This window comes from Mus caroli, chromosome 10, assembly GCF_900094665.2.
Source record: "Mus caroli chromosome 10, CAROLI_EIJ_v1.1, whole genome shotgun sequence".
Lineage (NCBI taxonomy): Eukaryota > Metazoa > Chordata > Mammalia > Rodentia > Muridae > Mus > Mus caroli.
The window spans coordinates 14,794,180-14,809,504 of NC_034579.1; the positions used below are offsets into that span (position 1 = coordinate 14,794,180).

Genomic DNA, 15,325 nt, shown 5'->3' on the forward strand with positions numbered 1-15,325 from the left:
CTGAGTTCAAGGCCAGCCTGGTCTACAGAGTGAGTTCCAGGACAGCCAGAGCTATACAGAGAAACCCTGTCTTGAAAAACAAAACAAAACAAAACCCAAAACAACAACAACAAAAAGAATAGATTTCCCCTCAGACTGAATTACAGTTCAATACTGACTCTGTTATCTTACTAGCTGTTTGACCTTGGTATGAATATAAAGTACTTGCCAAGTATCTGATATGTAATACATTTTAAATAAGCAGCCCCTGTCATTTCTCCTTTAAAAAATTATAATTATCTACCAGCATTCATCTTTATTATCTACAGATGTACATAAAGTCATACATTCAATAATAGAACTCTCAAATGGCTTTTGAGGGTCTTGTGTCCTATCGTTTCTTATCACCAAAGCCTGCACTCCCTAGATAGGATGTTCACGTCTTTCTCTTTGCCAGCCATAATTCTTTCCAGTCTTTGGAGGTTAAGCCAGCTAGATCAGTTAATAAGCTCACTAAAGGTTATTCATTACAGAGAAGGGAAGTCCTAACTACTCAAGTCAGAGATCGCATTAGTTATGTTCATGGCTCCTTTAAAATCTGTTTGGCATTTACAGAAATGGCAAATAGCAAGGGAAAATGTTACCAAAGCAAACATGCATTTAGCCTAAATGTTACACAGTCTCCTGCCATCTATAAATCCATTCCATATGTAATCTAGCTTTAGGGAAACCTTCTTTTCTGATTCTCTATAGCCTTGGTACTTTATTTATTCAAGTTATCAAATGTTTAGTTGGATTCCATGGCCATTTCAATAAATCAAAATTGCTTTCTCTCTACCTCCTGTTAAACAGTAAAACTGTGTGGAGCAGCTCCCATACTAAGTGATTTAATATTCCTATTCAATTCATTAGAACCACATGTCATTGATTTGTTTTAACCTTTGACTGAAAGTCTATAATCTTTCTAAATGAGATGAGCTACTATCCTTGCAATCTTGATTTTCATTATCAGCTAATTTCTGATTGCTCTTTTGAAAATCTCCAACTGCTACTCTTCTTTCTGGGAATTAAATATTCTGACTACACATTCTTACGAGTATGATCTGATTCAGTTTTTCGTGGTTATAAATACTAACAGCAAGTATGTAAATAAAATCCATGATAGAAACTAAAAAAAAAAATCACAGGAAGTTAGTGGGCCCATAGGCCATTGAATCCCTACCACCCCCACCGGCTGTCCCATTTAAATGAGAAAAGTAAATACCATAACTGCCCCTTCTGTAGAATTTAAAATGCCATATAAATTAGTGGAGCTATAAGGAATTTCTCAAGACCCATTAAGTGAAAGGTACTTGTTCCTGAACAAGAGAGTGGAATCTACGTTCTACCTCTGGCCCTGGGTACAGACATGACATCCTGTTTTCCTCCAGTTACTATTTCTCCCTTAAGAATCAATCTGACTGCCTGTCACTCACCTGCCCAAGAGGCTGCCCAGAGGAAATCTGATTCACTGGAAGAAGTGCTAAAGAGAGAGCAGGAATAATTATGCCCTTAATGAGATACTGTCCTTATCCTCCGCAGAAGCCCCAGCCACAGTGCAGCTGCTCACAGGGCCATCTTGCAACACTGCTGAGCCTGGCTACTTTTCAGAGCTCTAACTCAAAAAAGTGTAGCTTTTCCTTTTCCTTCTTTTTATCTCATTTTCTTTTGGGTACTGGCCAAAAACCCAAGTCTGCTTTACCTGCGACTCTTCGCTTTCCAACTCTTTCTCCGAACATGCTGACTTTCGTGGACCCTAACTCTAAAAGGTATGGCCTTCTACCTGCCTCTCCCCCTACACCTCCCTCCTGCCAAGAGCTGCTGAGATCACGGCTCACTTGCCTTGTTTTCATTTTAAAGTTTAATGAAATTATACTAGGGCTTCTTTCTGAGTCCACTGCTAAATTCTTTTATTAATGAGACTCAGAACTCAGAAGGGAACCCATGTTCCGTGGGTATCAGTGAGATGTTTTGTAGAAATGTACTATGAACATAGTAAAAGGTATCTCTCCTGAGTAGTACGTCTAGACAAACATTTGAGTATGTTTATTGTGTTTCATTTTACAGGCTTTTTCTGGCTTGAGCAGGCATGGTGCAATCCTAGCACTCGGAAGGGTGAATCGGGAAGAGAGTCACCTGGGTTTGAGGCAAGCCTGGGCTACATACTGAGCTCCGTGTCAGCCAAGGCTAGAGTGGGATCCTGCCTCAAAATAAACCAAATCTGTATGTATAAAGCATTCATACAAATATCTTGTTTAAATAGTTTCTTAGGAAAATGAGTTACATAGAAAAACAAAAATTAAATCAACACATTCATCCAATGTAATGGGATCTAGTCTTTTCTCCTAGAGCCCAATTACTTCTTTCTATTTTCTTCTCAGTGTAATTTTTGGGAGAATGGGTGAATGAATGCATTTTGAAGCAGTAGCAATATTATCAAAGCCAGGACTTATTTACAAGTTGTTTGATTGGGTCATTATAAGATTAAAGAGGATAGATTTCTGAAAATTAATACAAAATTATTTTGAAACCTGTGCTCACCCAGAGGAGATAAAAATATTTTTCTAATTTCATATGATATCTCAGAGGCAGGAGAACCTCAGACTACACTTGAAAGTCCCAAACACAAGATGGGGCTTGTAGCCTTGTTTCTACTTCAAGAGTGGTACAGAGGTGGGCTGGAAAGACTGCTCAGTAGGTAAAGTACTTGCCATGAAAGTATGATAAACTAAATTCATGTCCCCAGCATCCATGTTAAAAAGCCTGGTATGGGCATTGCATCTGTGATCTCAGTTCAAGTTCCAAGAGTTCAAGTTCCCTGGAAGTCACTGACCTGAAAATCCAGCCAAACTGGCAAGCTCCAAGTGCAGTGAGAGACTGTGTCGCAAAACTCAAGGTGGAAAACAAGGAAGACATCTGATGTCAGTCTCTGGCTTCCACATGTATTCACATTCACAGAAATATATGTACACACACAAATGACACAGAAGGAATGGAGAAGTAAAACAGATGTAGGGGTGGTTAGGACCTGGTTTATCTGAGTAGATAGCACAGAGCTGCCAAAGTATATCAAAGGGTAAGGCAAAGCTGGCATGGACAGAAGGAAAAAAGTTAAACAGAAACGAAACCATAAAAATCAGCCATCAGGCTCTCAATGTCTGCGCTTTCTAAGACTCACTTGGGAGACTAAAGAAAAGTACCTGTTCCCAGACCTGCCACAGAGGTGAGACAGGAAGCAGTGGCATCAGGAATACAAACTGTTTAAAGAGTTTTTCGCAGGTAGCACGTCAAATTTTTATAAACATCTTGCTGCACCCTTAGAATAATTTTATTGGGTTGGTACTAGTATGAAAGAAGAGAAAGTCCCTGAGTTCAAGGCCAGCTTGTTCTACAGAGCAAGTTTAAGGACAGACAATGCAACACAGAGAAACTGTAGCCCAGAAACAAACAGACAGATAATGAAACAAAATTGAAGAGCAGAGAGTCAAGACAAAGAACAGTAAAGAGCTCTGTCTCAGGATGTTCTGCTGTGAATAAGAAGAATGAAGGTCAAGCCAGGCAAGTGTACCTGAGAGTCTGAGATTTTCATCAGTACCTAAACTACCCACCAACATAGTTCGGTCAAGCCAGGGCAGTATTGCAGTCAGTCTCTTCTAATGAAGAAACTGAAATCTAAAAACTGAAATTCTTTGTCTAAGACAAATCCTTATAGTGCATGCTTAGGAGAAAAACAACTGCTACTCGACGCTAACTGCTCTCAAATATTACTCTACAAATGTTCCTTTAGGCAGGAAAAGAGCAGACTGTACTAAAAGCCATCTTGTTAGTTTATGCTGTGCTGCTGTGGGCAGTGTTGTTCTTGGTCAAAATCCACCTTTTCCTACCCAACATTTAGTTACAGATCATGACACATGTCAACCATTATGAGGGATTCATGATTTTGGTAATTTCTCAGAGTTAAGAATGAAAAGGAGAGAGAGATACCATCTGTCTTAGTTAGGGTTTCATTGCTATGAAGAGAGACACCTTGACCAAGGCAACTCATATTGGTACCACATTTAATTGGGGTTGGCTTAGGTTCAGAGGTTCAGTCCATTATCATCATGGCAGGAAGCATGGTGGCATCCAGGACAGTTCTATATCTTGTTCCAAAAGCAAACAGGAGGTGACTGGCTTCCAGGCAGTTATAGGGAGGATCTTATTGCCCACCCCCACAATGACACACTTCCTCCAACAAGGCCACACCTCCTAATAGTGCCACTCCATGGGCCAAGCATATTCAAACCACCACACCATCTCTAAAGTGAAGTGGTAGTAGATAGAAGGAGATATGAATGTTATAATGTGTATATGTGTGAATGCAAGCAATGGTGTGTATGTGGGGTGTATGTGTGTGTGTGTATGTGTGTGTGTGTGTTGTGCACATCTGCACATGGGTGGGAGGCAGGGGCATGCATGTACTCTGCCATACAGATGCATGAAGAGGTCAGAAGCTAGCCTCTATTTCCTTCCACCTTATTTTGGGAACAGGTTCTCTCATGATGAGTTCACCAGAAACTCATCATGTAGGCTAGGACTGACTGTCCAGGAAGCCCATGGGATTCACCTGTCTCTTTCCTACCACTTGTGTTTGAGTTATAAATGAATGCTACTGTCCTTTTCTTCATGTGGGTGTTAGGGATCTGAACTTTCTCTAATGAGCTACCTCCTCACGTCTGGCTAATATAATTTGTAAAATAAACCATAATTCTGATGTGCTTCTGAAGGGTGGCCTTCCTCTTGCCAAGCGAGACATGAGAAATCTCAGTCTATGTAAAACATGCTTAGGTCTTTGCTCTGGTGTAGTGTACACAGGTAGGCACAATGCCCAGAATGAGCAGGTTGATCCCACATGGAAACTACAAACACTTGATATGCCAGATCAGGGCGGAGGCCTTACTTGTTGAAACTTTACCTTGTTACTCTTAAACAATCAAGGTTATTTTGGAAGACTACAGCCAGGATAATAAACATCTTTTCAGATAAGACAGATGACTATAACAAACTGTGCGGTCACAGTCAAAAGGCAGTTTTGAGGTGGTAAGTGCCAGCGGGGGTCACAATGTGCTCCTTTCCCAGGGATGCACAATCGTTCCCATGTCAAACTAACCTTCATCACTTCCACCTGCAGGTCCTCATTGAGTGACGGTGTCACTTTCACTGCATTCAGGATCTGATTGAGCAGCTGCTTCTCATCGGAGTCTGTCTCCATGGAGACAAATCTCTCTTCTGACAGGAGCTTCTGAAAAGCAACACAAGGCAGTGATTGCAGGCTTTTCCTCTTGTATCTTATTATGTCTGATGCTCTTTTTTCTCACTGTGGAGTATCTAGCTGGAGGTCATCTGGCAAGAACTCGTGCTATGTACCATTAAAAGGAAACATGCCTAAAACTTCAGAAAATGGGTTTTGGAAAAAGTATCTTTCAAATAGTAGGTAAGTCACTCTATTTCAGCCAGTAAAATGTTATGTGCTGGCCATCTGGGTTATCCAGGTAGTGGGAATAAAGACTGGATGTGCTAAGAAAGAGGAATACCACCCCACAAGAGAGTCATTCATGGGCAGACCCTTGCTGAATGTAAGTTTTGTTACATAAAAGGAGAAGGTCTTGAGAGCATACGTTCATTTTTTTCAGATATGTGTTTCCAGAAATTATTTTTGAATTAAAAAACCATTAATATATATTCAGTATTAAGAAAATGAAGGCATTTGCTTTCATGGGAACATCAGGGGGACTTGCATGAGGACATCGGGGTACTTGTGGATTAGCCTTTTGCCACTCAGGACAATGCTTATTTTTCTATAATTTCTATGCTTATGAGCAGACAACGCCACATTCTCACATTTCTCAGGAGCTACACAGATAGAGCATCTAAAGGACGTAAAGAACGTGTCCCGGGAACGAGCAGAATGCTTTTGGAATGGTCTGACACTAGAGAGTGAGACGCAGCTTGAGTCACATTCACAAGTCAGAACTTAGCAGGCAATCAGGGTACAGTCTAGGCTGCCTCACCCTGAAACCCCCAATTCTCACTCACAAGGGTTACAAGTTGTTCTCCCCAATTCTGAACTGGTGCAATAGGTAATTCTTCCCACGGAGACTCAGTATTGCATTTTATACTTCTTTATTCTTGGCCTAATTTGTTTTTTTTTTTTCCATGGAAACTTAGGTGCTGCAAGAACCTGTTCAAAGCCCTATAGTATCTCCCAGAGCAGCCCAGAGTTGGAAGTTTATATAGAAACTGTCTTACAGCAAGAAAGGCTTAGAAGTTACCAGGCCAGAAGGACCAAGGGACATACTCATAAAAGGAAGACTAGGCCATTAATCACTAATGTGAATAAACAAGTCCCTGAAAACATGGAACTTCAACTTTGCTGCAAAGTTGGAAAAGAAAAAAGTGGGGAACATAAATGATACTAGAGAAAATGGAAAAATGCAACAGGTCTAAGCAAGCCCCCATTTATCTCTACAGATAGCCTAATTCTAGCAACCAAAGCCATTGAAGAACATTAATGGAAATGCTTTAAAACTTCCTATGCTTTTGGGTGTTAAAATACAGTTTATCTACTTCCAATCTACTGAGGCGAATAGGAGCTAATCTCTGACTCTCGAACATGGCTCCACTCTTGGAAGGCAGCCGGGTCTCTCTGACCCAAAAACTGGGAAAATTGCCCACAAGGACAAATAAATACCACTGTAGGCTTGAACTTCACTGTGTTTTAGAGACCAAATGCCTTAGAAAATCAATGTGTTTATACAGCTATCACCCTTTTGGATTTGGGATTACAGCCATTCTGTTTGGTTTAAAACACAAATTCTCAAGTAGTTTGACTTTTAAGATTAGGGTTTTATCCTGTTTTGTTCTAGAAACAAAATATATTAATCTGTTCACCAATATAATTATAGAATAAAAAAAGCAAAATAAGACAGATTCAGAAAGACAAATATGATAAAAAAGAGATGATTTTTTTTTCTGGAGCCTGTATTTTACAGAGATACATAAAATTATATATATATATATATATATATATATATATATATATACACACATATATATATGTATGTATGTCAGGTTTATATATGCCTATATATACACATATATATGTCAGTAGAAGGAAGATGTATAGAGGAAGAACAGAAAAAGACTCAGGACAGGGAAATAGAGAGGCTGGAGTGGGGGAGGAGGGAGTAGAGAGTGGGGTGAATACAATCAAAGTATATGATATACTTGCATGAAATATCTTTCTGAAACCTCATTAATCAGCATGGGGAATATACTCCAATTGTAATGCCATGCCATGTGCAAGAAAATGGATACAATGAAGATCATCATATTCAGCCAGTCTCAGAAAAACAAGCATATCTTCTCTCATTTGTGGTTAGCAAGTGTCATATAGATAAAAAACATCATATACGGACCCATGGCATGAAAGTAGAAGGGAAACAAAGAGGCTCATGGGAGGTGGGAGGCCAGGGGATATGGGGGAGTCTGCTCAATGTATAATACATAATTGTATGAAAATTTAATAAGAGAAATTGATAGAAAAAATCATAAAATCGTCTCAATTTACTATTAATCCTGATTGCACAAATCTTAGATGTGGAATGCAGATAAGATCCAAACTGATAGGAACCTCTAGAGGTCTCTTTTTCCTGGGACTCCTAACTTTCAAAACTGCTGGACTCTAAGAGAAAAGTTCATCCCTACGTGGGCTTAGTTGAAGGCCTCTGCACCAGTGCTTGACTACACTGACCAAGTGATGCTGTGTCCAGAGAAATTCTAGAGGCTACAAGATCTTGCCCCCTCTGTGGCTATTATCTGAATTCAATCTAAGTTTTCGACAGAAGGCAATTACATGGTAATGACTTGCTCTTTCAATGCCAAAGTGGTCTGTCAACTTCTACCACATGACTGCATCCAGTCAAAGTCATACCTGCATTCCTGCCAAAGCATGTTGGGCCAGCTTCACATTTTTTGATTCCAAAGCCAACTGGAGAGGCAGCAAGCATTTCTCCCTGGCAGACACAGAAGCAAGTATAACATGTGAGCTCAGCAAACCCAGCAGTCATGCACTGTAAACTATGTATAACCACCCCCAAGCCCCCCAGCCCCAAGCCCCATCACCACCACCCCAATCCCACCACCACCCCAAACCCACCACCACCACGCCAACGCCTACTGCCATCACACAAAAAACTAGAACCCATCATGAAATTACACATGGCTTAAAGATCAACAAAGTTGTGCAGAAATGACAATATATCTGGAGCTTGCCCTCTTAATGGGGCTGTAGGAAGAACAGATACAATTACTTCATCAATAGTATGCTCAGTGGCATATAGAGAGGTCTATAAACACACTTTCCCCTTCCCCAGATGAATGCATTGCTCATACACCAAGCATGAGCCTCTCTAGGGAGCAGCTTTACATACATGACCTACTCCAAACCGTTTTCCTACCTAGGAAGTCACTGCATCGTGACTTATATTATTTATCCATATAAGTTAAAATTCTCTTAATTTGCCAGTTTCTCCCCAAGTCAAAGAATTTAAAAGTCATTCATAACAGTCTTTAGTCTCTATCAAGTCCAGAAAATACATATTCTCATGGCAGAAATATAACTACACATCAACAGCTTTGGTCAATGAAAGACACAAATACACATGAAAGATGGAGCACTACTTAGATTGCCTATAGCTTAAAAACAACAAAAACAATCTGCATTTTCAGCAGGAGCTAGAAGAGAGCATGTCACAGGGTTAGTTTAGAGTTACATTTGTGGAGGAATAAGGGTCACTGCTATAGAATACAATGAAATGGAAAGTTACCTATAGCCTTGATTCCTTCTGGTCTACCCCACAGCTCTGCAGTCTTCCTGTACAATCATCCACCAACTCCCCACTGACTGAGAGTTTTGGACACCTGCCTGATTGCAGCTGACAACAGGACAGCAGGAAGAACACCTGGTGCCTAATCCTTTTCACCTCTCTCCTTGCCAACCCAATGACCCAATGGCCATTTTTACATGATGATCAATGAACAGTGCTGCCAATTTACAGTAGGCACATCCTTTGGCAGACAGATGAATTGCCCAAATATGGTACTTCCAGATGGGTGGTTGTAACTTTGTTATTAGTAGCATTGTCTGTCCTGCTCAGTGACAAGGCAGAGGCACTGTTGCGGTTACAGAGAGAGAGATGAGGCTTCCAAAAGAAGCAAAAGCTTCTTTTGTTTCATTACACTCAGTTCATCAGCTTGGAGAAGTAATGAGAAGAGTGAAACAGAGGGAGGGATCAGAGTCAGACGCTGATGGAGGAGCAGCAGAAGCAACCCTGGATTTTGCCCTGAAACAATCAAACAATCTCCACCAGGGTGAAGATACTTTGAAAGAACCTTCATCTCCAATCTGGAGTCAGATCTGACAGCGAGGTACCGCACCAAGAAGTCACCCAGTAAATCCACACCCCTCGCAGCTGAATAGCCTGGAACAGGAGAAATCTATGAGGTAGTTCCAGGCTGATATTGCACATGCATTGCATATTATAGATCAAGGTAAGCATGAATGCCAAATCCAGAAATAGTAGGCATTCCTTTGTAAATATCCTTTGGGAAGCAATACCCTTCATACACAACTGAAAAATCACTACCACCCCTCTATCTACATAAGTAGCCCCGACAACCCTTTCTCTACCCTATGACTAATTTGAACTAGGTTGCTGTCAAGTTCCAGGAATGTCAGGCTGTATCATGACCCTGAAGCCCTTTTCTAGTTTGTTCTTCATGCTGTGATGAAGGCAGGCCTGGTTAGCGGGAGATTGTTTCAAGTAAGTTTGTGTTGCCTTGAAAGGTATCAGTTACTGTGAAGGGCTGGGGCTATAGAATCATTCAGACACGATGGGAACAATGGTCTATACGTGTAATCCCAGAACTTAAGAGGCCGAGGCAAGAATATTGTCACAAGCTTGAGGCCAACCTGGTCTACATGGCGAATACCAGGCCAGGTCAAATTTTGTAGTAAGTGAGACTGTCTAAAATAAAATAGAATAAAAACCGATCCTATAGAGTTGAAGTGAGGTGTGCATGGACCATAGAGCAGAGACTGGCAGAATTTTTCAATATACAGACAGGTTAATATGAGCTATGCATTTCACATAGTCTCCACTAGAAATGCTCAACTCTGCCAGATATAAAAGCAATCATAGACAATAAGTAAATCAATAAGTATGGTCATGTTCCAATAAACCTGTATTTAACAAAGCCAGCTAAGGGGCCAGACCTGACCAACATACTGGTCTGCCAAGCCCTGACACAAATTATGCCTGGGAACACAGGCTAAGCAGATTTAGCCTTCTCATGTTTCCAAAGGATTTTCACAGGACATAGAGCTAATTTGCCTTAGAAGAGTATTAACAAAACCAAAGACAGGGCCAAAATCTCTATTAGAAAATAGGTGCTTTGCAGAAATATCACTGGAGGCAAAGATGTAACTGGGCACTAAACCAAGCTATCCTGTCCACCCACTGAACTAACATTTGGTGCCTATAATGTGCCAGGCACCATATACAGATCTGGGCACAAGCTGACAAAGTACAGGACAAAGCAGGTGCCTTTGTTAATTTATATTCAGCATGAACTAGAAGAAGAGAATTGTTCTTACTGTGGATTGTTTCCATATTTAGTTTTATTTATAACTACAACTTTAAAATAAGCCTATTTATCCTCAGGTCACATTAGAGAAAGCTTAGGTTCTGGGGAGTCTTGCAGCCTGCCCAAGTCCACTCAATTCATGTGTATTGGAGATAATTCAAATCTAAATTTGACATCCTAAAACAAATTCTTCCGAACAGTCTTTTATATTAGAAGTGTGGAGCAAACCTATAACAGCTGTTTCTTGACCTTTTTTAGTCATGGATACGAAAAGATCCAGGACAAAAGGGGAGAACAGAGGGGAATTGTATGTTCAAAGTACATTAAACACAAATAAAATGTCCTTGTGAAATCTAGCACCATGCACAATAAAAACAGGCCAATTCAAAACATTACTTTGGGGCTGTGGAGACAGATACATGGCTGAGTGGAGAATGCATTTGCCACACAAGCATGAAGCCAGAGTTCAGAGACCATGTAAAAGCTGGGTTGCTATGGCAGCCACCCATGATGCATTTAGAATACAGAGACAGACGATCCAAGGAAAAACTGACTAGCTAAAGTAAGCAAGTGTTCTACGTTCATTCTACTTCTGTGGCAAAGCACTCTAACTGCAAGCAGCTTGAGGGGAGACAAGGTTTATCTCAGCGCAGATTATAGTAAATCAAGGCAGGAGTTCAAGCAAAAATTTGATGCAGAAACCATGGTGGAAACTAGTGTTTATGTGCTTTCCACTCCTCTTCTTCCCTCCAAAGATTGATTTTTATGTGTATATAAGTGTGTGCCTGAGTGTATGTTTTTGTACCATATGTGTGCAGATGTTTGCAGAGGCCAAAAGAGGGTGTTGTAACTTGAGTTATGAGTTGTCTGATGTGGGTGCTGGGAATGGACTCCTAGGTCCTCTACAAGAGCATCAAATGTGCTTAAACTCTCAGCCATCTCTCTAGCCCTTTAGCCAACTTGTTTTGAATACCCTAGAACTTCTGACCCAGGGCATGATACTACTCACAGTGTGCTAAGGCCTTGTACTGGCTGATTTTACCCTAACCTTAACTCTAACCCTAACCCTAATATCTGTGGTGCATTTTCTTGAGTGATGTGGACCCAGCTCACTATGGGACGTGTTACCTCTGGGATGGTGTCCTTGGAACTATAAGAAAGCCAGCTGAGTAAGCCATGAGGAGAAACCAAGTAAAGCAGCATCCCTCCATGGCCTCAGTATCAGTTCCTGCTTTGAGCTCATACCTGACTTCTTTTAATGATGGATTGTGATATGGGCATGTAAGTGAAATAAGCCCTTTCCTCTCCAAGTTGCTTATGTTCTTAGCATTTTATCACAGCAATACAATCTTTAAGATGGGCTTCCTACATAAATTAACAAGATAATCCTCAAGACATGTCCAAGGTCAATCTGATCTGAGCATTCGCAAATAGAGACTCCCTTCTCAGGGCTATCCAGGCTGTGTCAGGTGACAGTCAAAATTCACTTGGGCACGGAGTTTGGCAAGCTCTGAATTAACAAGAGACCCTGCTTCAGGAAATAAATTGGAAAACAACTAAAGAAGACCTTTAACATCAACTTGGGGCCTCCATATACATCTGCTCCCAAGTGCCTACACACGTGCCTACATGTATGTAAACACACACATACACACACCACAGATATATATACACATTATTTAAAAATAAACAAGTAACTAAGTGAATCTGGCAAAACACTTTGTTCCAGACAAACTGTATTAGTTACTTCCTGATTGTTGCGATAAAATACCATGACCAAAGCAACTTATAGAAGGAAGGGTTTACTTGGGGCTAAAAGTTCCATAGGAATAAGAGTACATCACAACCACTTGGGGGAGTGACAATGGCTGTGGGTTGCCATGGCAACTAGAGCTGGAAGCTGAAATCTGAAATCTGAGGGACCACAAACAGGAAGCCAAGTGACCTAGGGATGGCAGGAGAGTTTTAGATCTTAAAACCACCTTTAATGACCCACCCCCACCAACAAGGCCATACCTACTAAGGTCCCATGAGCAGCACCAGTGACTGGGAAGCAAATATTCAAATACCTGAGAATATGGGGGAACATCTCATTCAAACCACAACAAGGAGTGTATTATTTTCCTTCTTGGGATGCATGGGCTCTGCTCTCCTACCAGTTCCACAGGCATCCTAAGTTGATGCACTGAAAGTGAAGACCTTTGCCCAGTACAGTAGAAACCCCAGGGTCTGTGCTGAGTCAAGGACTACTTCGCTAGCTTGGCTGGGTTTAGGATTCTGCTAGATAGCCTCTGACAAGAGTCTACACCAATAGCTGGACACAGATTCAGGGGTATGGCGATTGTCCTTACATCAAAGGCCCTCCAGGCCTTCTTATTCTACAGTTATTCCGTAGTCTCTATCTCAGATCCTTCTTCAGCTGGAATGGAATGCACGCAGGAATCAACAGAACTCAGGGGGCACATCTGATTTCCTCCCCTGCCCTATGGTATCATTAACTCCCCTCCCCCACCTTTCTTTTGTAAAGTGAGCTTAATGAGAGTGTGTGACAGTCCTGTGAATTGGGGCTGAGGATGAGATTATAATGAAGATGCAACATGGCACACACTCAGTCCCCGTGAACTTTCAGAACATAGATAAATTATCTTTTGATCTTTCTAGATGCTGCCTCACTGGGGAAAAAAAAAAGCATAGGAAAACCAACATTCATTTATATTTATTGGCTACTTTTTATGCACCGGCACATACAAATTTATCCTTGCCTAATTAGCTGAAGGCAGCAGGCACCAGTTTCCTGTCCTGACATACTATTATTCCTTGAAAGATAATTAGCAGTATGCTATCCTTACATCAAAGACATTATCCTCTGACCCGGTGTCTGGTCATGTCAAGGAGACTGACCCTGTCTCCTTAACTGCTCTGTCACAGATCACAGACCAGTTTAATCAGGCTGGAAGGCAACAGAGGACAAAGGCAAATTTAAAAAGAATGGGAGAGAATGACAACTTGCTAATAATTACCTGCTAACATGAGAAGAAATAAGATGTTCTAGTGAGACCACATATTTTCAAAGGTTTGAAGTGATTCTTCTTGGATGCTCTGGGTGGAGAGCATCAACAGGCCACTTTACATTTATACTGTATGCTTATACTCCACAATGCTAGGACTCTGATATGAGCCATATGTTAAGTCACCATATGATCTTACAATGTCTTCTGTTGAAATTGGTAGCCTTTATATACAATATGCTGTGCTATACTACTTCATAATTACCTTGATTACAACACATAAAAATTAATACAAAATGAAAATTCACATTTTACTGGATTACAAATTCAAACTGTACAAATTGAAAGTACAGATGTACTATGCTTTGAACATGGCTTGTTGCCACCAAAACTCATGCTGGAGTTTGGTACCCAGGGCAGCAATGTTGTGAGGTGAGGCTGGGTAGGAAGTATTCAGTCACTGGGACAGAGCCATTCTGAGGAGACTAATTCTCTCTCTCTCTCTTCTCTCTTCTCTCTCTCTCTCTCTCTCTCTCTCTCTCTCTCTCTCTCTCTGGTCTAAGATTTGCTTTCTTGGAAGCAGATGACTTGTTTGTTCTTGTCATGTTCTCCCAAGATGGAAGTAGCACAACATTATTACCAGAGGCCAAGAAAATGCCAGATCCATGATTCTGAACTTCCAGAATGGTAAAACCAAACAAGTATTTTTAAATAAATGGCCCCTCAAAAGTATTCTGTCACATCAAGAAAACAAACAAACAAACAGAACAAAAATAAAATCAAACTAAGATGAAATTTAACTGTGAAAAATAAAAATGAAGGTAACTGGGCCAAGGACCCATGGCCAGAGCAGAGAACATCCTGTTTTTCTGAAGCTAAGCAAACACAATATTAAACTACCACCTAAGTTCTTATGCCTCTCTCAGCCCTCATCAGAGAAGCATCTTTTCTCAATAGATGGTGATTATACAAATACTCCTGACTGCACCATGTACAAAGACCAAGAGGTTGCAGAGTGTTCGGTTGTAAATGGGGCTCAGGGATCATCAAGGAATGGAAGGTAGAAAGGCTATAAGAGCAGAGAGGTTGGGAGAGAAAAGTGGAAATAGGGAAGGAATTAAAAGGAAAAGGAGTTGGGGTAGATTTGATCATAATAGAATATACTCATGTCTGAAATTCCCAAACAACAATGCAAATGACCACCATGCAGGAAATGGAGAGAGGCATAGCCAAGGTCAGGCCTCTTCATCTCTGAGTTCATGAAACAGTGTGCTCACATTCTGAGAAGTTACAACTGTTTGTAAGTATAAAACAAACCATTCCTCGGATGCTCCTACTAAGTTTAAGACCTAGCCACCACCATTCCCAGAATTAGGTTTTTCAGCCTCCTGTTATGAGACCCAGGATGCTGTCTTCATGCTTATAAATGCAGATGAGGACCAGCAACGGGGTAGCTAGGGCGCAGGGTTGGCTGACACCTGCCAGCTACCCACGACACCCGCCACAGGATCTTGAGACTTCTGGTGAGTGGAACACAGCTTCTGCTCCAGTCCAATCGTGCGGGACCTGAGACTGCATTAGTTAGGGAAGCAGAAAACTGGCCTGAGTAGGGC

General features: G+C 41.1%; 1 protein-coding gene across 1 annotated transcript in view; it reads right to left on the bottom strand.

The window, feature by feature from the left end:
- Positions 1 to 15,325, bottom strand: part of Arfgef3 (ARFGEF family member 3) — a 146,413-nt gene that overhangs the window by 96,732 nt on the left and 34,356 nt on the right. The window contains exons 3-4 of the mRNA XM_021173858.2: positions 7,991 to 8,072; positions 5,168 to 5,299 (exon numbers count right to left, since the gene is read on the bottom strand). Coding sequence (XP_021029517.1) covers positions 5,168 to 5,299; positions 7,991 to 8,072 — 214 coding nt within the window. The remainder of the gene's footprint in view (positions 1 to 5,167; positions 5,300 to 7,990; positions 8,073 to 15,325) is intronic.